The sequence below is a fragment of the Poecilia reticulata genome, chromosome 22, assembly GCF_904066995.2.
Source record: "Poecilia reticulata chromosome 22, P_reticulata-male-v2, whole genome shotgun sequence".
Lineage (NCBI taxonomy): Eukaryota > Metazoa > Chordata > Actinopteri > Cyprinodontiformes > Poeciliidae > Poecilia > Poecilia reticulata.
This window is the reverse complement of record NC_088851.1, coordinates 21,721,226-21,745,512: the sequence shown is the minus strand read 5'-3', so window position 1 is coordinate 21,745,512 and position 24,287 is coordinate 21,721,226. Positions and strand designations below refer to the sequence as shown.

At 41.7% G+C, this 24,287-nt stretch overlaps 2 protein-coding genes across 4 annotated transcripts in view; one reads left to right on the top strand and one right to left on the bottom strand.

The window, feature by feature from the left end:
- Positions 1–24,287, bottom strand: part of ankrd6a (ankyrin repeat domain 6a) — a 40,761-nt gene that overhangs the window by 14,323 nt on the left and 2,151 nt on the right. For all 3 annotated transcript variants that reach the window (XM_008400114.3, XM_008400116.3, XM_017302501.2), the window contains exon 2: positions 23,297–23,402. The gene's annotated coding sequence lies outside the window, so the exon portion shown is untranslated. The remainder of the gene's footprint in view (positions 1–23,296; positions 23,403–24,287) is intronic.
- Positions 8,113–16,528, top strand: LOC103458958 (uncharacterized). The gene is made up of 2 exons (XM_008400113.3): positions 8,113–9,233; positions 16,173–16,528. Exons 1-2 carry the CDS (start codon positions 8,437–8,439, stop codon positions 16,351–16,353), a joined length of 978 nt encoding a protein of 325 aa, XP_008398335.2. The 5' UTR covers positions 8,113–8,436; the 3' UTR covers positions 16,354–16,528.

Here is a 24,287-nt window from a genome sequence, read left to right as displayed (position 1 = left end):
AGCAGAGAGACATAGTCCCTCCAGCGTGTCCTGGGTCTTCCTCGAGGCCTCCTCCCGGTGGGACGTGCCCGGAACACCTCACCAGGGAGGCATCCAGGAGGCATCCTGACCAGATACCCGAGCCTCCACTGGCTCCTCTCGACGTGGAGGAGCAGCGGCTCTACTCTGAGTCCCTACCGGATGACCGAGCTTCTCACCCTATCTCTAAAGGAGAGCCCAGCCACCCTGCGGAGGAAAACCATTTCGGCCGCTTGTATCCGGGATCTCGTTCTTTCAGTCATGACCCAAAGCTCATGACCATAGATGAGGGTGGGAACATAGATCGACCGGTAAATCGAGAGCTTCGCTTTTTGGCTCAGCTCCCTCTTCACCACAACGGACCGGTACAGCGCCTGTTTCACGGCAGATGCTGCCCCAATCCGCCTGTCGATCTCCCGCTCCCTTCTTCCCTCATTCGTGAACAAGATCCTCAGATACTTAAACTCCTCCACTTGAGGCAGGACGACCCCCCTGACCCGGAGAAGGCACTCTACCCTTTTCCAGCTCAAGACCATGGTCTCGGACTTGGAGGCACTGAGCCTCATCCCGGCCGCTTCACACTCGGCCACGAACCGCTCCAGTGAGAGCTGCAGATCACGATCTGATGAAGCCAAAAGGACCACATCATCCGCAAAAAGCAGAGATGCGATCCTAAGGCCGCCAAAACGGATCCCCTCAACACCTCGGCTGCGCCTAGAAATTCTGTCCATGAAGGTAATGAACAGAATCGGTGACAAAGGGCAGCCTTGGTGGACTCCAACTCTCACCCGAAACGAGCCCGACTTACTGCCGGCAATGCGGACCAGACTCTGACACCGGTCATACAGGGACCTGACAGCCCGTATCAAAGGGACTGGTACCCCATACTCCCGGAGAACCCCCCACAGGGCACCCCTGGGGACACGGTCAAACGCCTTCTCCATGTCCACAAAACACATGTAGACTGGTTGGGCGAACTCCCATGCACCCTCCAGGACCCTGCTGAGGGTGTAGAGCTGGTTCAGTGTTCCACGACCAGGACGAAAACCACACTGCTCTTCCTGAATCCGAGATTCGACTATCAGACTATCCGCTACTCCCCGGAGCTCGAATATCCAACTTGAAACTAACTTCACTGCGGTGTGAGCCGAAGTCAGTGACAACACTGATAGCTAGCCCCGAAAACAGTGGGACTTGTGGCGCATAATGGCAGGTATCAGAGGAAGTGCCAGCATGAGGTGCCGAAGTCAGCCGAAGTAAGTGACAACACTGACAGCTAGCCCCAAAAACGGTTGCAGCGTGCCACCAGAAGTGCCACTGTAGGTGCGGTGTCACGATTTGCGCCTGCTGTTTCTCTAAAAATCATGCAAGGTTTCCCCCAGTGTATTATAGGCCTGGCGGCCCGCCATGCTTTACTATGAGTATTGTTCTTTGAACTTTTACAAAGTAAACTTGGGAGCTCCTTAAAATCTTACGTATAAATGTTAAATTTAAAATCTTTTGATTTAGGTATGCTGAAACCATTATGTCAAATTTAGCAGCATTGATAATCTCAATAAACAAATGTTACATTTATATGTCTGTGTTAAAATATTAGCATTTAAGCCCTGGGAGGCCTGATGGAGCCGCTGACTTAATTTGGATTCAAGAAAAGTGGAAATAATTTATGTTTATTTTAATTGTATTTTTTGATTAGTTGTTTTTAGGCCTAGTTGTGGGTTTATATTAGCAGTTCACTGGCAATGTTTTCCCATAATTACCCAGTGATATTTTTACTTTTCCTGTCTACTTAACATCTTTTAATACAAAAACCCAGTGGACCGTCGGTGGACCGCCTCGGCGCCCTGACCACCGGGCTTAGAAAGTTTTGTGGGGGGAACCCTGTCAGCGTAATGCGATTTCTACATATGATTTTCAAATAAAGTTCAGGTGAATGACACATAGAGAACCAGTCATTAATCTGAGATGCTACCTTGATAAGAAACTGGTTTTAGGTAGAAGTGTGCCGATCGATCGGGTCACCGATCATAATCGGCCAATTTTCGTGAAAAAGTGCATGATCGGTGATCGGCGATCATTGGCTCTTGTTGCCGATACCGATCACCTGCATCTCATTTCGTAGCCTGCCTGTGCAGCTGGTCTCCTCTTTCCTTCACACTGCGCAAACGCGCAGTAACAAATACTAAGCGATGTGAAACTATAACGCACTGAGTGAATGGGGAACTTTGCGTGTTGCGGCGGAAAATTGAAGCAGGTCAAAATGCATCAACACAACGAAGCTAATGCGACATAAAAACAATGCCATACTTGATGGAGTTTGGCTACATCGAGGCTCACTGCAGTAAAAAAGACATACGGAGGATCAAATAGCAGGTAAAGCAGCGCACAGCTACAAACACTCACCCGGATTAGCATGACGGTCAGAAAGCTAAACAAATAACCCGCAAAATTATTTAAGTCTTCGAGCTGCGATGTAAGACGCTGGTTCTGCTCTCGCTGTTTAACCGCTGCTACGCGCTATAGGTAGTAATATTTCACAGACGGAGCGCCGCTTCTGCTCCACCTGGTAATGACTCTCACACCGAACCTGTTTAAAGCTGCAGCATCTAACCTAAAAAAATACATTTTACATACGTATTAAAACTTTCGTTGTCCTAACATGAGACAGATAATCTCTAAAAAAATAACCGATCTCCTCCCTGCTCTGCATAATTACTCCGCTCAGTCAGAGACAGTCACTCAGAACTAGCAGTAATCAGCTAGCCGCCATGCTATCAGGAAGTTTTCATTCAGTAACTCTGGATTGTTTATTGTAATGGAACCTGTATTTGCCTTTGAATGTTAAGTTTTATGCTTGAATTTTTTTGGCAATGTTGAGAGGTTTTATTTTGGCTCTTTGCATTATTTAGCCTCTTCAGGGCCTTCATATGTTATCAGTCTGTTAAAGATAGTATTATTGATAGCAGTACAATTTGCAGAATGCCTGTTTTGTTTAGTTTTCTTCTTGGAAAAGTTATTCAAAACAAGTTTTTGTCTAAATTAAGGTGAATTCATGGTTCCTTTTTCCACATAATGTAACGGTATTTTTTATGATAAAAAAAAAAATAATTATGTGATCGGTATCTGTGATCGGTATTGGCAGGAAAAAACCTGATCGGCACATCTCTAGTTTTAGGTTTATTAATCGTATGAATCAGGGCCATGCAAAGACCACTAAAGGGGCAGGTGCTCAAAAAACAAAAGAACAAATCTAACGGCATTCTAGGACAGAATATTAACAAAGCCACACAGCTTTCAGAGTTTAATAAACAATGATAAATTACAAAATTGTGAGATATATAATCAAAGCTAAGTAAAATCTCTATATAGAGCATACAACTATGCATATGTAAGAGCGGGAGGTCTTCTGTGAGGACCTAAGCACCAACAACAGCTTTCCGGTCTTGTGAGAAATTCTGTTCCCCTGAGAAAATCTGTTCCCCCTGTGTCGGGAGCGCGCATAGCAGCCAGAGAAGTGGATCCGGCGGATCTGACCATATTCACGGCGCTTCTGATCGATTTCTCGGTAAAACCACTCATATGATCACGTCACTGTTGTAACTTTCAGTTTAATCGGCAGCTATCAAAATAAAAATACATACATAAATAAACGTGGTCTTGTGTGGAGGTCTTTGCAGGTAAATTAATGTGTTTCCATTTTAGAGAGGGGGAACAGATTTTATCAGGCGCTTAAGATATTTTGTTTCCCCATCCAAACTTTGGCAAAAAAAGAGCAAATGTTTTCAAACTTGCATGATTTCTTATTGATCATAAGGGGAATTAACACAGTAAAAGACTTTTTAGGTAAATTAAGTTGTTTCCATTTTAGAGAGGGGGAACAGATTTTATCAGGCCCTTAAGATATTTTGTTCCCCCATCCTAACTTTGTCAAAAAAAGAGCAAATGCTATGAAAATCACAGGATTTCTTATTGATTATAAGGGGAATGAACACAGTAAAAGACTTTGCACGTAAATGAATTTGTTTCCATTTTAGAGAGGGGGAACAGATTTTATCAGGCGCTTAAGATATTTTGTTCCCCCATCCTAACTTTGGCAAAAAAAGAGCAAATGTTATGAAAATCACAGGAATTATTGTTGATGATAAGAGGAATGAACACAGTAAAAACTTTTCAGGTAAATTAATTTGTTTCCATTTTAAGGGGGGGAACAGATTTTATCAGGCTCTTAAGATATTTTGTTCCCCCATCCTAACTTTGTCAATAAAAGAGCAAATGTTATGAAAATCACAGGAATTATTGTTGATGATAAGAGGAATGAACACAGTAAAAGACTTTTCAGGTAAATTAATTTGTTTCCATTTTAGAGAGGGGGAACAGATTTTATCAGGCGCTTAAGATATTTTGTTCCCCCATCCTAACTTTGGCAAAAGAGCAAATGTTTTCAAACTTGCAGGATTTCTTATTTATCATAAGGGGAATAAACACAGCAAAAGACTTGCAGGTAAATTAATTTGTTTCCATTTTATAGAGGGCAAACACATTATTTTAGCCAGCTGAAATATCCATCCTCTCCTCTTCCCCTCCAATACCTTTGTGAAATAAAAAGCACCTGTTTCCAAATTCTCAAAAAATATTATGTGTGATACCATACTAGACATTTCCTTAATCCAGTAATGTCATATTTTACATTACAACGGGATTTACCAAAACGTTTACACTCTGATCTTTTCAGGAAGTCTTTATTTTTTTGCCCTGCTATCGGCCAGCTTCCCTCCTCCTCCTTTATGAGAAATGAAAAATTATAAATGCACACAACGTGTTGGAAACCTGTGTTTGTTGACTGACTTTTATTTGTCAGGCTTACGAGACAAAAGCTGAAAAAAGATCGATTCACTTCGCGTTTAAAATAACACAAAACAGCGTAAAAAGACCTCCACACAAGACCTCGTTTATTTATGTATGTATTTTTATTTTGATAGCTGCCGATTAAACTGAAAGTTACAACAGTGACGTGATCATATGAGTGGTTTTACCGAGAAATCGATCAGAAGCGCCGTGAATATGGTCAGATCCGCCGGATCCACTTCTCTGGCTGCTATGCGCGCTCCCGACACAGGGGGAACAGATTTTCTCAGGGGAACAGAATTTCTCACAAGACCGGCACTGCTCACCTTAGGCAGAGCCCGGGAAATGATCATTCAAGCTGGGAAGGATCTGCACAAGTGTCTCTTTCAGGGTTTCTTGGTGGAGAACTTGCGGTTCTTTCCACATATAAAGTTCCGTGATCTTTGTGGCTCACAAAGTTCACACTGCAACCTGTGACCCATATCCGATACCTATCCGATTCAAATGCGACCTTACGTCCAGGTCACATTCATTCTAAGTGAACGTCATTGATTCTCAACAAATCTCACTATTCTGCATCCTGATACGTGCAAGCGGGAAGAAAAACAACAACCACGACGGACTATATGAGGATTAAGTTATTAATATGCTGCTCTGGTTGGACAATTTCAAATGTGTAAGCTAAGCTCCACTGTTAGCCTCCATGTTTACTTCCGCAAACACTGAGCTCTTCTTCTTTTCATGGCAGTTGGCAGAACACTGAGGCCCCGTTTACACGACAACGATTTCGGGGGAAAACGGAAGAGTTTTGTTGCGTTTGTAGTGTGCATTTACACGAAACCACCGAATGTTTTCTCTAACAACGGCACAGATTGAAAACGGGTTCCAGACCAGCTCATGCATAGTATGACGCAAAACATAGCTGCTTCCTACAATCCACAGAAGAAGAAACTACTCACAATGCTGGTGTTACTGTTTCCCCATCAGATTCGGTTCCCTCAGCGTCTCTTCACCGCTCCGCACCGCCCAGGTGGCAAAATACAGGCTGCTTGTTCAGCGCTCTTATCTAGAGAACTACGGACCAGGACCAGCCCGGCTCCAGACGAGTTTAACAGGAGGGGCATCGACTTATTTTGGGGGGCAAAATGAATCTACGTAGCTGAACATAGACAACAACACCAGCAGCCTACAGGCTACTTGTTAACAAGCTTAACGTGCTGTATTGATATTAGCTAGTCATCTTTTAGCTATCATCACCTGCATCTAACAGCTTTACTCAACTCAGTCGGGGAAAAAACTGTGCAGTTATTTACGTTTTGCTGGGTTGCTGCCATGATTCTAACACACACCTGCGCAGCAGCAGCAGGTCTCCTTCGCTGCCTCACAGGTGTAAACCCAGCGCAAGCGTCTCAGCGTTCATGTTGCGTTTGAAGGCGGCTCGGAAAAACAGGTTACGACTTGTTAGCGACGGATAAAACTGTTTTAACTGCTGAAAAAGGTAACAGAGGACACGGATATGGGACGTGCGGGAACTCCTATTTTATCAAATTGATATAGGAATAACAGACTGTTGGCCATTCCAAGGTAAAAACAATAAACAGCTTCCAGTCCGGGCCGCTACAGACACCGTGAAAGCTCAAACAAGGTTTTTCGGCAAAGTTATCCCACTTTTTCCAACTGCATGCGCCCTAATCAGACACACACAATGCGTGTTCTCTCACGGAAATCCACATGCCTTCAAGTACAACTTTTTTTAAACACATGCGCATTTTCAAAGTTTCAAAGAACCTAGCACCAACTAGGCGCAGCGAGAGCATTACACGTTTTCGATGTGCACCGTTACTGCGTAAACACAGATCGTAATCAGAACGTTATCGTGTAAACGATCCAACAAAAACGGAACAAAAGTGCCGTTTTGTTGGATCGTTGTCGTGTAAACGCCCCCTGAGAACGCTGATGCTATTGCGCCCTCTAGTGCGCATGTGGGAAACTTTCAGGTCGTTTGCCCGTTTGCACTGCAGAACACATACAGGTCGCATTTACTGGCAGTGTGAACGGCCCCGGCAAAAAAATCGGAATTGCCAAAAAATCGGAATTGGGTCACTTCATGCTGCAGTGTGAACGCACCCAAAATGTTCTGGAACAACCGGGACTATATCGTCTTGGAGTCCGAGGGGCACAAGGTGCAACTTTCGAAGGTTGCCACAGCAACCCTTCAAGTATGCACAGAGGTGGAGCGGAGTTCCTTGAGCTATTCCAGGAACCTCGAGAAGTACCGTGACCATGGGATGGCGTGGATGGAGAAGGTACTTCAGAGGGTTGCCGAGAAAGTCCAAGGCGCCCTCCACTTCAATGTACTTACCTTTTCCAGCTGTATCAGCATGATAATGAACGGGGATTATGTCGATTACAAGCAACTTCAGACCCTCCTCCAGGAACTAAGTCCTGCCAGCCAGGCACTCCTCCAAAAATGGAAAATCCTCTCCCAGTTCAACTTACCTAGTTTTCAACTTTAGGGAAGTTCAACGAGGATATTCCATAGGGTTAGGGAGAAAGGGTCGATTCTGTTCCCTGAAGAAAACAGGAGCTGCACGGTCCTTCCTTCCCCACGTTCCATCAAAACGTGTGTGGCTAGATTTGTGTTATTACGTGACATTGCTCCAAAATTTCAAAACAGGGTCAAATCCTAAACTAAAATCACAATTTAATCCAACAAATGTGACCACACTTTGTGGGGGTCACACAAACACCGCAGTAAACTCCTGAGGCACATAGGGTGGCTGACAGCTGTTAACCAGTCTACAGTTTGTACACCAATCTGCATTCACTTACATACTTTATCCTCCTCCTTCTGACATACATTGTTTTTTCTGAGTGTTGGTCGCGGTCCGCTTGGAATAACTGAATACTGTTGATCTGGAAGGCTCAACGGCATGTTGCTGTTAAACCAGGTTTATGTTAGGCAAAGAATGGCACAGTCCATCTCTGCAGACACTCTCAGCCTCAGATGTAACAAATCCACTCACAAAAGAGTTCTTATTGCTCTTTTGTGGGCAATAAGAACTCACAAAAGTTCTTAATGTCGCCAGAAAGAATGTCTCTTTCTGGCAGACATTAGCCAGAAAGAGAGTCAGAATTGATGGCTGCCTAGGCACCAGTTGGGTAACATGCTCACTCGTTTCCCCTTTTTCTGTTTTCGGGCACAAACCTTTTTTTTGACCATTGGTCCTGGCACCCTGTTGTGCCAGTCCATTGTCCTCGAGAGCCGCTGTCTCCCAAGTGTGAATTTCAGCTTTGGTGATATTTTACCAGCTGAACTGTCTCCACTGGCCGTCAGCTTAACCGAGCTGCATTCAGCCGTAAAGTTTGTTTATTCAAACTTCAGCAGTTTTCTAGTTGTTCTGCTGAGGTAGTGACATCATTTTGTGACATCACGCAATTTGATGTCACAAAGAGCGATGCACAAAAAGCTCCACTCTTGAATTCTACCGTCATTATCGTTGCAGAACCTGGAGAGAAAGGAGAAGGATTGTAGAGACTGGAAAAGATTTGCACAGACTGAAAAGACAAAATATGAGTCAAAGCAGCAAGAATTCATCTTTTGATTCGGAGGAAGAAAAAGACCAAGATTTGATAGGAGGAGAGAAACAGAAGCTCCGAGACATCATGGAAGAAGTCAAAAGGATGTCATTTGAGAACAATTCACTCAGAAAAGCAAATGAGGAATTAAAAATTGGAGTTTTAAACTTGGAAGAAGCAGCATTTCAAAAAGATAAACTTATTCAGGAGAATGATGAGGAATTCAAAAATCTGGTTGAAATAAACAGAACATTAGAAGAGGATAATGCCACCATGGTGAAGAAAAACAAAGACATTGACAAGCAAATTGCTGCCCTGGAGGAGAAATTCAGGGATCTGGAACAACTCAACGCCAACCTTAAGCTACAAACAAACACTATGGAGGAGGAAAATCAGGCAAACCCTGAGAAATTAAACACCACGCTCAAGGAGAAAAACAACACCCTGAAGGAGGAAAACACCGCCCTGAAGGAGGAAAACACCGCCCTGAAGGAGAAAAACATCGCCCTGGAGAATAAAACCACCACCCTGCAGCAGGAAAATTCTGTCTTTGAGCAGGCAAACCACCTCCTGGAGAAGGACAACAAAAAATTGGAGAGTTATGTGGAAAAGATTAACAAAAGGCTGAAGGAATTAGGGGAACAGGAAAAAAGGCAGCCATCTGATGACAAAACCCACAAAGACAGCCAGTGGGTTTCAGACCAGCCAGAGAAGAAGCCACATCTATTCAGACGTGCGATCGGAGGCATCGGCAATACATTTCTGAAAATGTATCAAACAGGCACTCTAAGGTATTGGGTAGAAAGATGGTACTTCTAAATAAAGAAGTGAACCTCTAGGGTTCATAGCGAATCCTGTTGGTCTCCGGGCTGACCTCTAGGGTTCAAAGCGAGTCCTGTTGGTCTCCCGGCCTGCTTTCATGGCTTGGTAGTGAGTCCTGTTGGTCTTTGGGCTGACCTCTAGGGTTCATAGAGAGTCCTGTTGGTCTCCCGGCTGACCTAGGGTTCATAGCGAGTCCTGTTTTTCTCCGGGCTGGCCTCTAGGGTTCATAGAGAGTCCTGTTGGTCTCCCGGCCTGCTTTCATGGCTTGGTAGTGAGTCCTGTTGGTCTCCCGGCCTGCTTTCATGGCTTGGTAGCGAGTCCTGTTGGTCTTCGGGCTGACCTCTAGGGTTCATAGAGAGTCCTGTTGGTCTCCCGGCTGACCAAGGGTTCATAGCGAGTCCTGTTTTTCTCCGGGCTGGCCTCTAGGGTTCATAGAGAGTCCTGTTGGTCTCCCAGCCTGCTTTCATGGCTTGGTAGCGAGTCCTGTTGGTCTTCGGGCTGACCTCTAGGGTTCATAGAGAGTCCTGTTGGTCTCCCGGCTGACCTAGGGTTCATAGCGAGTCCTGTTTTTCTCCGGGCTGGCCTCTAGGGTTCATAGAGAGTCCTGTTGGTCTCCCGGCCTGCTTTCATGGCTTGGTAGTGAGTCCTGTTGGTCTCCTGGGCTGCTTTCATGGCTTGGTAGCGAGTCCTGTTGGTCTTCGGGCTGACCTCTAGGGTTCATAGAGAGTCCTGTTGGTCTCCCGGCTGACCAAGGGTTCATAGCGAGTCCTGTTTTTCTCCGGGCTGGCCTCTAGGGTTCATAGAGAGTCCTGTTGGTCTCCCAGCCTGCTTTCATGGCTTGGTAGTGAGTCCTGTTGGTCTCCCGGCCTGCTTTCATGGCTTGGTAGCGAGTCCTGTTGGTCTTCGGGCTGACCTCTAGGGTTCATAGAGAGTCCTGTTGGTCTCCCGGCTGACCAAGGGTTCATAGCGAGTCCTGTTTTTCTCCGGGCTGGCCTCTAGGGTTCATAGAGAGTCCTGTTGGTCTCCCAGCCTGCTTTCATGGCTTGGTAGCGAGTCCTGTTGGTCTTCGGGCTGACCTCTAGGGTTCATAGAGAGTCCTGTTGGTCTCCCGGCTGACCTAGGGTTCATAGCGAGTCCTGTTTTTCTCCGGGCTGGCCTCTAGGGTTCATAGAGAGTCCTGTTGGTCTCCCGGCCTGCTTTCATGGCTTGGTAGTGAGTCCTGTTGGTCTCCCGGCCTGCTTTCATGGCTTGGTAGCGAGTCCTGTTGGTCTTCGGGCTGACCTCTTGGGTTCATAGAGAGTCCTGTTGGTCTCCCGGCTGACCAAGGGTTCATAGCGAGTCCTGTTTTTCTCCGGGCTGGCCTCTAGGGTTCATAGAGAGTCCTGTTGGTCTCCCAGCCTGCTTTCATGGCTTGGTAGCGAGTCCTGTTGGTCTTCGGGCTGACCTCTAGGGTTCATAGAGAGTCCTGTTGGTCTCCCGGCTGACCTAGGGTTCATAGCGAGTCCTGTTTTTCTCCGGGCTGGCCTCTAGGGTTCATAGAGAGTCCTGTTGGTCTCCCGGCCTGCTTTCATGGCTTGGTAGTGAGTCCTGTTGGTCTCCTGGGCTGCTTTCATGGCTTGGTAGCGAGTCCTGTTGGTCTTCGGGCTGACCTCTAGGGTTCATAGAGAGTCCTGTTGGTCTCCCGGCTGACCTAGGGTTCATAGCGAGTCCTGTTTTTCTCCGGGCTGGCCTCTAGGGTTCATAGAGAGTCCTGTTGGTCTCCCGGCCTGCTTTCATGGCTTGGTAGTGAGTCCTGTTGGTCTTCGGGCTGACCTCTAGGGTTCATAGAGAGTCCTGTTGGTCTCCCGGCTGACCAAGGGTTCATAGCGAGTCCTGTTTTTCTCCGGGCTGGCCTCTAGGGTTCATAGAGAGTCCTGTTGGTCTCCCAGCCTGCTTTCATGGCTTGGTAGCGAGTCCTGTTGGTCTCCCGGCTGACCTAGGGTTCATAGCGAGTCCTGTTTTTCTCCGGGCTGGCCTCTAGGGTTCATAGAGAGTCCTGTTGGTCTCCCGACCTGCTTTCATGGCTTGGTAGTGAGTCCTGTTGGTCTCCCGGCCTGCTTTCATGGCTTGGTAGCGAGTCCTGTTGGTCTCCGGGCTGACCTCTAGGGTTCATAGAGAGTCCTGTTGGTCTCCAGGCTGACCTCTAGGGTTCATAGAGAGTCCTGTTTTTCTCTGGGCTGCCCTCTAGGGTTCATAGAGAGTCCTGTTGGTCTCCCGGCCTGCTGGGCTTGTTAGCGAGTCCTGTTGGTATCCAGGCTGACCTCCAGGGCTTCATACACTCTAAAAAGTGTATTTGGGCTGCAGTTCATCTTATGGACTTATTTACATTAATTTCACTTAATTGTTTTGCTTTTGCTATGACCACTTACTTTTTTGTGTTCATTTAACAAACGTCTTGCAAATGTTTAACCTAATGGAACTTTTCACTTTGACTTTACTTAAATGATTCAGTTCAATGCCAGTTTCGTATCCTATGTCTGACCAACTCAATTTATTATGATCATGCAACTCAATTCACTAAGTCCTTTCAACTCAATTTGCTAAGTTTTTATAACTTAATTTATAAGGGGGTTTAACATGACACATTTAAGTCACTCTTACTCAAATCATTAATTTTCTTCTAATAAACATTTAAAATCTCTTTGACTTAATTCTACAGAAAGTCAACTCAAACTTTTAAGTAGTTCCAAACTAAATTTTAATACTCTTTTTACAGTGCCCTCTAAATCAGTGTTTTTCAACCACTGTTCCGCGGCACACTAGTGTGCCGTGAGTGATCGTCAGGTGTGCCGTGGAAAATATTCAATTTCACTACGGTACCGTATTTTCCGGACTATAAGCTGCTACTTTTTTCCTAAACGTTGAACCATGCGGATTGTAGCCCGCTGTGGCTTTTCTGTGGATTTTTCTTCAACCACCAGGGGGCTTTCTAGCAGGAAGTGAATCATTAGAAGTCAAAATAGTAAATCAAAGAAGAACGGCTAATTTTCATTTAGAACAAGCACATGCTAGCAGCAGGCACGATGGAGAAATGTTTTCAAACTCATATCATGCAGCTTTTAAGTTGAGGGCTGTCGATCTGGCACTACAGGAGGGAAATAGAGCCGCTGCATTTAAGCTCGGTGTGAACGAAACCATGGTTTGACTTTGGAGACGGAGTGCTGCGTCCTTACAGCAGATTTATTAGAACGCCGCCCTCTGCTGGGTCCTAATGGAAAACCGAGAGCAGCTTCCAGTTTTTATTTTATTTTATTTAATTGAAGGTGCTAGTATGGTGCGCTCTATAGCCCGAAAAATACGGTAATTGGTTTTAAAAGATTTTTTGAAAATGAATTGTCTGCAAATAATGCCATCTTCGAGTGTCTGCTGTAGCAGTGACTAGCGGCGTAATCATGTAATGTTCTTACCACTAGATGGCAGTAGGTACAGAGCATTTTACATTAAAACGAGAATTAGTGATGCACGAATGTTACAGGTAGCGGTGAGAGCACTGAATCTAGAAAGACTGTGACGACAGTGATGGAAAAGACAGTGAAGCTCAGCAGTAGTTGGAAAGAGCATGAGTCCATTTCCCACAACATATCTATGTGAAATTGAGCTTCTCTAGTCTGGTTACTATAAAAACTAAAACCAGAGAGACAGAGATGTTGAGGAAGAGCTTTGTCTTCAATTTCTGCCAGGAAATCATCTGTTTTCATCCAAACATGCACAGGTTTCATACTAGGTGGGTAAAATATACAGATATTGACATTTTGTACATGCAACTCTTCATATTGTAACAGTGAATATGAAGTGAAATGTTTCCCAAATATTATTGCTTCTTTCAGAATAATAATTATTTTCTGTATTCTGGCTATAAGATGCTTGTGGATTAGATTGTAAAACACTTTGAAGTTTTCTACAACTTCTTTAAATTTAACACCACAGTGTTGTGGCTGTGCAGGTGTATTTTTGAAGTGGATGTGTTAAGTGCAATTTGAAATAAGAAATGTAAAATGTGATAAAAATGCATTTTTGTGTTTGATTCCTATTCAAGAGACTTTGATAAGAAGGACTATATATAGGCGGCTACAGAGTATCTTTATTTCCATTTTTAGTTGGTGGCGTGCCTCGGGATTTTTTCAATTAAAACAGTGTACCTTGACTCAAAAATGGTTGAAAAACACTGCTCTAAATACACAAATCTTTTCCTTAAATGACCTTTTTACTTTGACTTTACTTAAAATAATTAAGTTCAATACCATATTTGTATCCCTTGTCTGACACCATGACTCAAGCTTACCTGGGACAGCTTCCCTGGTAAGCGACCGTGGCTCTGTGGGTAGAGTAGTCGTCTTGTGATCAGAAGGTTGTAGACTTGATTCCAGCTTCCTCCTGCCACATGTCACTCTTCCCTCTGGGCAAGGGACTTAACCCCAAGTTGCCTACTGACCTGCGCATTAAATAAATGTGACTCTAGTGCAAAGTGCTTTGAGTGGTCAAAATGACTGGAAAAGCGCTATATAAGTTAATTTACTCATAATTTCTACTTTTCCATAGATGAACATGCATTCTTATTTAATTTGAATGCTAGATATTTAGCTTGTAAACTAAATATTTGTGAACTTAATACTTTGGAAGATAAATATTTAGTTTTCAACTAGATGTTTAGGTTCAGCCAAAACATTTAGCTCAGACTCTCACCATTTAGTTGAGAACTAGACATTTAGCTTCTTAACTAAAACTTTTATTTGAAATCTAAATACTTAATCTATAAACAAAATTGTTATCATGTGAATTAAATACTTTGTTATGAATTTGGACATTTATAAATATAGGAATGGAGAAAATATTGTTTTGAAAACTGAACACCCACTTTTCCCCCCTCTACAACAGATTAAATAAACCAAATTATTGCTGTTAATTTTTTGCTGTGACTTTACGAAAGGCACCCAATGTGTTTATCGTGGTAAACTAAAGCATTTTCTGAGGAAACTCCTCGATAAGTTCTTAACCAGGTTCTGGTGTTATTTTGCCGGACTTTCAGATTGCAGAGTTCTGATCCGATAATGAATCCACACCTACACACAGAGTTTTAGTTTCTGGGCTCTGTGCAGTCAAATATTCACATCAGTTCTGATGGAAAACTGTCCCAGACTGCAGTCCAGAGTGCATCGGGTCACATGACGGCGGTTTGATCTCCCGGAGTGAGCGTGCACGCCCACGTGCATGCCGTCTCCTCCTTTCCAGGTCAGATTGTGTAATCGCCGCTGCTGCTGTCAGCATTACAATGTGTTACATAAGACAATTTGATGTTCGGGGCTATAATCCGGCTGTGCTGCCTGAGCGCTCCCACATCTGGGATTTCCAGCTCATCCTGAGCTCTGCACTCGCCTTACCCACTCGGAGATTTTCCCCGGGTCACAGAGGGGGACTTAATGGCAGAAAGGATGGACTCGACCAATTCTTGGCTCAGTTAGGATGTTGGAGTTTGTCTCTTTGTCCTGAGATAAATTACATGCAGATTTTAAAAAATCTGGTAATTTATCAGAGCAATTCCTGCAGGTTTAGTTAGAAATAATGAGGTGTTGTCTACATTATCAAGAGCTCACAAAACCGACAAGAATGGATGCATAAAATAATTAAAATTATATGAAGTGCATGGCTAAGTGCCTTTCTGTTTAAATAAATCAAAAGAAGCATGAAACGTTATGTAACATTTTTCACTGCAAGAAAAGATTTGCTCTCTTTCAGATTCAACCAGGGGCTCATTTTGAGTCAGAAACTTTCATTCTTTTGTTTGTCACACTTTAAATCAAGTTTGTCCCTAAACTAACACTGTCTGTCACCCTGAAAACAACATCCTCACTGTGGAGCATAGAAAAGGCAGTGTGATGCTGTGGGAATGCTTTTGTTTTTATGGTTTGGATCAATGATTTTTCCTAAAAAGGCCATGTTATATTTTTGTCTCTAAAGTTGTATTTATTTTGACAGAGAGAAAAAATGGCTGTTTGGATTGGAGAGGTGTCACGTTTTTGATTTACGGGTATCAGATTAAAGGGGAGGAGAATAATATATGCCAATATATATGTGTTGGTCTATCTTATAAAATCCCAAACAAATACATCAAAGTTGAATAAAAATAATGTGATATAAATGTAGGAAATAATCAACAATTCCAGCCTTTGAATTTTAACCGTAAAAGTTTTAGAAAGTAACTTTACATTTTTCAAAATCCTCCCCAAACGACAATGTCTTTTTGGTTAAATTCAGTCTAAATAAAGGTACATTTCAAGTAACAAATCATAGAGATTTAATTTATCTTTCAGTCTTAATTGATTTTAGTTGATGATTAAATCTTTGTGCATTTATGAGCTATACATTAATGCTTTATCATTTCTTTACACTCACTTATTATTTCTGAATTTGGCAGACACACATTTGTCAGAAGCAAAACTCATGTGTAGTATAGACTAATTAAATATAGAGTAGAAAATGCCTTTATTTTTGTCATTTTAATGATTATAGATTGTGACTAATGAAAACCCCAAATTAGAATTTGGTGGACAAAGTTCTAGCATTCTGATATAAAGTTGAGTGGAAGGAAAAAGTGAGGTAGAAAAATGTTAAGGAAACTCCATGAAATAATTTGAGGGATTTTTATTAAGAGTGCAATCAGATCTTAAATCTGAAGATGACATTTTGACGTTTTTAGGAGAAACATACCAGACAGGAAGTACTGTTTGAGTGTTTTTTCTACCACTGATTATAGAAACAAGAACCTTTTCGACTCAGTATAACTCATTTCTACTTGTACTGTTTGGTTGGTTCTGACCAGCCTGACAAAACAGTCAGTAATTGAAACATGTTCTGTTTGCTTTTCTCTGCAGGGTTGTTGGTATCATGCGGACCCAAATCACCTCCAACTGTCCTGAAACTGTCACACCAGCTTCTCCTTTGTTCTCTGAATTCAGAGAAAAACTCTGTTTGAGGGATTTCAGAGACAGACACGGCACATGTTGGTGCCACGGGTCCCGTGTCGTTCAGCCTCACATCTGTTGCCGCTGTTAAAGATGCAGAGGAGGTGGGAGTGGGGGAAGGAGGTCTGTTGACTCTATTTCTTTATTTTTTAGATTTACGGTCATTTTGCTCTGATCCCAGATGGAGCTGAGCATGATCTGCAATGGGAAAGTATGATCTGAACTTTGTGGTGTAATATTAAATTAATCTGTAGAGGTTATTGTCATTTTGTGTCTGAACACGTTTAAATTAATTAACAACCTTAAACCCACAGGGAAGAGGTGTTTAATTACCCAGCAGCAGGTCCCAACATCAGGACCCGAAACACATCAGTCCTCAAAACAGCAGCACAAAATTTTATCAAGTATTTTTAGTTTAGTTTCTGGTGCAAACAGACTGGAAATAAGTAACTTTTCAGAAAGATATGTGAGCTTATTTTAAGGGAATAATTCCTTAATATTGATGAAAAATGACTTATTGCGTTGGTAGATTACGTCACTTATAAAATGTCTTGTTATAAGTGTTACGAAGACCATATTGTAGCCGTTGATGTTGTAACGGTTCTTTTATTGCCGAGTGCTTTACGCGGACATGCCGGTTAAACTGTAAATAACGTAAAAAAAAAAAGACAAACAAAACGTCAATACTTAATATTGAGATATTCAAAAGGACACAGACTTAAACATATCTTTATAGCATTAATATATAACTCACCACATTGGGCAACACTCATGAACATTGGTAAGATTGGTAAGATGTGAATTTATGGCAGGTTCGGCTTGTTAGTGTGGTTGCTAGGCAACCTAAGTACACTACTGGTCCGCCGTTCGTTTCCTTCTTCTACACATTTATCCACGTACCAATACAGAGCAACTATAGAGCCCCCTAGTGGAACGGGAGGAGTGAAACTAGCACTTTTTTTTGTCAATATCAAAATATTATTGATTTCTATCTTGCTGAAAAGTGATTTGTAAGTTAGTTTAGTCTCATTTCAAGTGTAATAAGATATGTGCACAAGAAACTAGATCAAAATTACTAGGTAAGATTTGTGTTTTTGCAGTAAAGGAGAGGTTCAGTAAACATTCTGGTCCAAATAGACACATTCAGGTCCATTCAGAACCACATATCCAAAATCACACATTCAAGACCCATTTAGGGTGAACGTGTGCAACAGGGTTTTATTTTAAGAATATTATAAATGTGAAGCTTGTCAAAATTACACGCTAAAAATGTATTCAGAACCATGTCTGTGAATTACACACAGACACATTCAGTTTACATCCAAAACAACCCAGATACATTCAGAATGACATGAACATGACTATTTTAGATTCATTCAGGACCACATTTATACTTTAAGGAGACATTCATTCACAGACATATTTAAAATGCATTTGAGATGCATTCAGGAACACCTGAATACATTCTGGACAGATTGAAAACATGTTCAGGACAAAACATTCATATTAGGTACATATTCAGGACAACAGGCACCAGTTCAGGTCCCAACAAGGACAAAATACAAAGAGAGATACGCAGTAGTTACTTAATTAAACTTTTCTTTATATATTAACATTTTTGAAATGAAAGTCCTTCAGTCATTCTTTTCAATGTTTCTTCAGTTCATTGAAGTTTTTCTGCCTGCAATTCACTTTTTAAAAAAAATGGTTTTAGAAAAAAGAAGCTTTTTCCTTCAGTCCTTTCCAATGAGCTTTAATAAGTTTACTTCTATTTGTCCAGTCCTAAACTTTAACATTTAACCTGCTACCTAAGGCCTGTAAATTCTGAAATTAAGCTCTTGTTTTTTCTTCTGTAATTCTCTTTGCATTGGTCTGATCTCAGGGTCAGAAGACTCCTGGGAAGATTGGCAGCTGTCTTATTGTTTTATGTTTGAGAAGTGATTGAAGTGTGGAGCTTTGACGTCTTTAACACTCTTTAAGATGTGACATGATGTAAGATGACTGCAAAGAATCAGCCGAATGATTCAGAAATGATTTATACCGTTACGTAACAGATTTCTCTTAAAGAATCCAACAAGTTTCTGACGAATCTTTAAGCTTCTGCAGGTTTTCTTTTCTGTCTATTTGAGATAAAACTTCTGTTCTAAGCCTGTAAACTGAATGCTGATTACTGTCAGACTGGGCTGCAGGGTTTAATTTTAAAGTTATGTTTACACCCAGCTCAGTTCATTAAGTGAGCTGGACCTTTGAATATTTAAGTACATCTGTAGACATTAATGATGAGCTTATAGCATTTTTAAAGATGTTCAGGTTGCTACAGCAACAACAAAAGCAATCGTTTTACATTTTTCTTTGAAGCTGAATGAAATCCAGGTTGTATTTAAGGTCATTTGACCTCCAACGAGGTGAGTTTGTCATTCCACCATCATCTGCTGGGTTTGCTGAGAGCAAAGTGCGGGTTCGTTCACCTTTTATTCTCACATTGAGCATCTGACGGGTTAAATCTCCACAGTTGGGCTGCAGATCTCAGCTTGACTCTGATTTTCTGTCTGACACATTTTAAACCAACCCTGGGAGGAAACATTCACCTTGAATTTATGTGTAATAATTTGAAACATCAAGCTAATCGGAAAACATTCAAGCTTCGGAATTTTTATAAACTCATCAAAGAGAGTCGATATTTGGATCATGAAATGTATTTACCAACAGTGGCTGAATAAAACATGTCTATGACAGTTGTCTCATTGTGTGACTACATGATCCCCACCATCTAAAACAGACATTTTTTTGATCTTCATCCATAATCCCTGTGAGAGCATGTGTAAAATAAACTACTTCTATAGGAACTTATTCTGTTTGAACCTCTGAACACAATAAACTCGCTGACATGTTGGAGGATAAAGAACAAGCTGCTGGCTTCTGCTTGCGAGGAGAAAAACATTTCGTTTTAAAACTTCAGTAAATTTGTCAGGATGTTCCTTTGAAGGGTCTCCAATAAGGCTGTTTTTCTAAATGAAGCCATTCAGGACCACAGTACGTCCGTCAAGCTGTATAGATGTTGCACTGATGTATGCATGACGTTCACATCAAAGCAGTTTAATCTGGCTGAAGCCTGAGGGTTGAAATGATGAGTAGAAACTGGAACAAATGCACAACTGGACCTTTTTCAGTGTTTTATCTGTTTCCAGAGATCCGCCCAACATCCTCTCTGCACTGCACTTCGTTTTCTTTCTTTCTGTTTTTCCAAAATGATGCTGACCCGTCAGGGGAAAAGCATCCAGGTTACTCCGGGAAGTCTGCAGTCTACAAGAGATCTTAAGGAGGTCTGAGGAGTTTTGCAAGAGAGCTGAGGAAATTTATCACTTTATCAGCACTGACCAGATGCTTAAAACACATGTGAAGGCGCCATAGCTTTCCATCTGAACAAAAACAAAACTGAAATTATCATTTTTGTACCAAAAGAGGAGCAATCTAGAGTCAACGCAGAGCTTCAGTTATTACAACTGGAAACTAGAAATCAGACCTGAAACTTGGATGTAGTGATGACCTGTATGCGCTGTACAATGGCTGCTGGAAAAGAAAACCGTTTTGTTGTTAACCTTACAATCCAGAAAACTACTTGCTGTATTCTTTTTGGTTGTGCAGGAGGCTCTACTTCTGCTTTTCAAATATGTACTTGTATATTTGCGCATCTATTTATAGCCATTTTCATGTGTGACTGTAAACGTTGAGTTTGGGGGTGTGACCAGCAGCAGCTTTTATGGATTTAAAGTGACAAGACGCCCTAAAAAAATGTCATTCTGAAAGGAGATCAACTAGGCAGAACTGAACAGACTAAAATTTTATTATCTGAGATGGTTTTGTGCAATAAATGTAATGAACGTGTTTTGTGAATCCCATAGATTGTCACCGTTAATACATTATCATTCACAGATATTGTTGCTCTGTCACTATGAGATATGGTTGCCATGATATTAGATCTCAGTGTGTTCACTGGAATATGTACATTTTGCTGGGTTGTTTCCCCCCCAACCCCCTCTACATTTTTTGTCCTCGTTAATGCTTGCATGATTCAGCGCTCGTTCATGTCTTATGTCTGTCTGTTGTCGCTTTTGTACCAATAAAAAAAAACTGAAAGTAAAGTGTTAAAAATAACAAACTAACAAAAAAGAGATGGAATTATTGAACACTTTGTAACGGCCTGACAGCTTTTCTTCCCTTTGGGAACCATATGAGGTAACTGACAGTTTGGGAAATATTCCTCATCTAAAACTCTTCCCAGGAGGATCATCACCATCTTTGTTCTGAACAGAAGCTTTTTGCAGTTTGTTGCTGTGACCCAGATCTGAAAATAGACACTTTTCACTGCAGACGAGATGTGATTTTATTTCTCGCCATCCTGCACGACACTGTGGGTCTCTCTGTGGTCAGAAACAGGACTCATGCAGTGAGACATTTTCTGCACCAGGGAAGAAATGAGAGGTTTCCCTGTAAATCTGTCAAGTCATCCTGATGTTATTGTGTCCTCACAGCACATCTGGATATAAAACAAATCTGCCGCTTCATGTGGTCAGTTCCAGAGCAACACGAGAGCGATTACATAAAATCACAATGTATTATAATAATCTATGGTTGTTATGTTGAGTTTTTGTCCACCAGCTGAAGAGTTAAAGCGGAGAGATGTGAACTTTGGAGATGAGATCAACAACTGAACGTAGATTAAACAATAAAATTTGACTGAAGCAACTTGAAGACAGAAAAACAGACAGATTTTTTATGGCTTACAGTGAGAATGGATGTGGTAAAATACCATTTAGAAAGATTGTGTTTTATAACTGTCAGTCACACAAAGACCTGACAGCTCAGAGATGTCTGATGTTAGCAACCTGATGTTTTTATTTTTTAACAGATGCGTCCTGACTCGATATAAAAATGTTAGGAGAAGAAATCTGTCAGATCCGACTGCAGAGGAAAAGGTTTTCACCTGAATTTAAGGTGGAATGACCTTTAAACTTTTCGTTGAACGATGTGGAGCAACTCACACAGAAAGCAGAAGTTTTGAACAAAACCTCTGAGGCATTTACAGAAGAGCTACATTTTTTCAGGTGGAATCTGGTGCTGGATTTTCTTAATAAATCAAATTAAAAATGGTTTGAATAGAAATTCACAAAATTCTTTTCCGGTTGTCATCTTTAAACTATGAACCATGAATGTGCTACTTTGTGTTAAATCTCAATACAATTCAATAAATGTTGTGTTTTTAAAGTCACACAATGTGAAAGAATTGTTAATAGTTTTTTCCGAGATATTTTATGTGGGAGGAAAAACTTTTACTTTGGCGTCAAAAAGAACAAAGAGAAGCTAAAACAGCAGAAATGTGATTTATCCTTTAGTCTGTCATCATACGTCTGCAAGGATATCATAAGATCACATGTAAAGTGAGCATGAGGAGGAAGATGATTGTCTTTAAGAGCAAGAGCAGCTGCAGACTGGTCTGAAATCCCATCACTGATCTGGATTGACAAATGAAGGCGAAGAAATTCTTTATGTTCTGCTGAAAGGACTTTGAATCACATCACGTGTCTCTGCAGGCTCTGCAGGAATGCCCTCTAATAATAGAAAGGTGAATAATAAAGACTTAATCAAAAGTTTCATTGTAATTATTCAAATGTGACAGATGATTTGATCTCCGTCGAAGACGTCGGAGATGACATTCAGTAGCTTTAATTCAGGCTCTCTGATCAGTCAGGGCAGAATTACAGCTGTCATCTGTATGAATAGAGGTAATTCAGCTGCTGACACATAATTACTGCTGTTTCATCACGCAGCTGTCAGGTACGAGTAGGAAATGACTGGAAGGGCAAGTGACCTTCGACCTGAGCTGGAACTTTAACAGTCTCCTGATGATTACCTGTAAGTGTGATGATCTGCGTATGATCCAGTAACACAGCATGCAAATGCTACGCTGGTTCACCTCTAGTCATGTCCTAATTTAAATGCATTCAGGACATTCTGCAAACAAACTGGCACACCAAACAAATGTCTATTTGTGAAGATGATGACATAATCAAAGCAGGCAGGCAGGCATCCATCCATCCATCCATCCATCCATCCATCCATCCATCCATCCATCCATCCATCCATCCATCCATCCATCCATCCATCCATCCATCCATCCATCCATCCATCCATCCATTTGATTTGATTTTGCGTTGTGGTTTATACTACTAATTAAACGTGACCGCTATCTGACTTGTGTGCGAATGGTTTATGACTCCAAAGCGAGCCGCATGAACGTTGACGTCATATAGCAGCGCACTGTTTACGGAAGTTGGATGGGGATGGGAGTTGTTCAATTTTAAAGTTTATTCAGCCGAAAGTATCGACACAAGGTAATAACAACGCGAAGAAAGCTGTGTGAACGGTTTATGATCCCAAAGTTACCCGCATACGCCGAAGATAGAACGTTGACGTCACACAGCTGAGCACTGTTTACGGAAGTAATAAGGGATGGAGTCGTTTATGGATCGATTCAGCAATAGGAGCCAACATTATCGTCACACTATAATAGCAACACAAAAGAAGCTAATAAAAGGAAAGCACATCTACTACCTATGGCATTTTGTAAAGCATTGACTGCAATTATAGAGAAATCTGTTTGGATTTGTAGGTAGAACCAGATTGTGATTTGATTTCATTATCATAATTTTCAGCTTTACGTCCGGATTCACCGTGTATGGCTTCTTTTGGTGGGGAATTATTACTATGTTTCACATCGATGATATAAAAGCCTTTAATGATCGTTCAAACAATAGATGCTTAGAAAAAAAAAATCGGATAACCGAATTATTATCACATGTGAAAGTGGCACATATCGGATTTTTTGGGGGGATGAAAAGATCGGAATCGGCCGTTCAGACTGCAATGAAAAAGCTAGATTTATCTTTAGAAATCGGATTTGGGTCGGATTTGCCAGCTGTCTGAGCATAGCTTCATGAGACTGTTTTGATATTCAGAGCAATAATCAGACCTACCTTCTCCTATGTTATGTCGTTCCTCAAGTTCTCCTCCAGCTCAAGTTGCTACAGTCCAGTGTTCTGCTTCGTCCTTGGTTTGATTGTTGGAGAAATCCTCTGCAGCCTGCTCACAATAAAAGAAAAATATCCTCTCAAGTTCTGAGGTTGCAGATTTCTGCTTTTCTAAGATTCAGTTCTGACTAAGGTCAGATTAAATTAAAACCAAGGAAATAATGAAAATCAAAATTTAGAAAACATTTTTGTTAACTACTACAAATAAAAACAGTAATTAATGAGGAAAAAATATAACTAACTGGAACTATATGGTACATTTATAAAAACAAACTGAAACATACTGAAATTATCCTTTGTTTTTGTGCTTACGAATTTATTTATTTGCCTTTTGAACTGATGTGATTTTTTCGCCCCCCACACACACACACACACACAAGCAGTTTACTTCAGCTGTTGGTAAAATACTCCATATTCCTCATGACGGCACTAGTCAACGTACAACATATAATGAACTTGTTTCTGACCAATAACATCAAACCTGCTCTGAGCTGAACCCTAAAATGTGGATGACTTCACCATAAATCTCTGATCCATGGCCGTTTGTACTGGAGTTTATAACCTTGAAAAGGTCTTGGAAGTTAAAATGGTCACATTGAGGTTGGAGTTGGAGACATTGCTGGATGATTCAGGCTGCTGCAGAAATCAGAAACTGTGTGTTCAGAGTTTTTGTGCCGCTCCACAGTAACCCGTAACTAAACCTGTTAACAGCCAGAGAATAAAAGCGGCGGCTGAGAGCTCTGCAGCTAAATTAACCAGAAGGCTTCAGCCCATTTTAATCTAGACACCACAGGCTGAATTTTTTTACATAATTCCTACTCTGGCAGAACGGAGAGCCACAACCTGCTGCAGACTGAGAGATCCAGGTGTTCAGACTGCCAGGTGAGACATTTATTAAAGCAAACTTATGTGGGGGAAACAACTGAACAATCGAGAT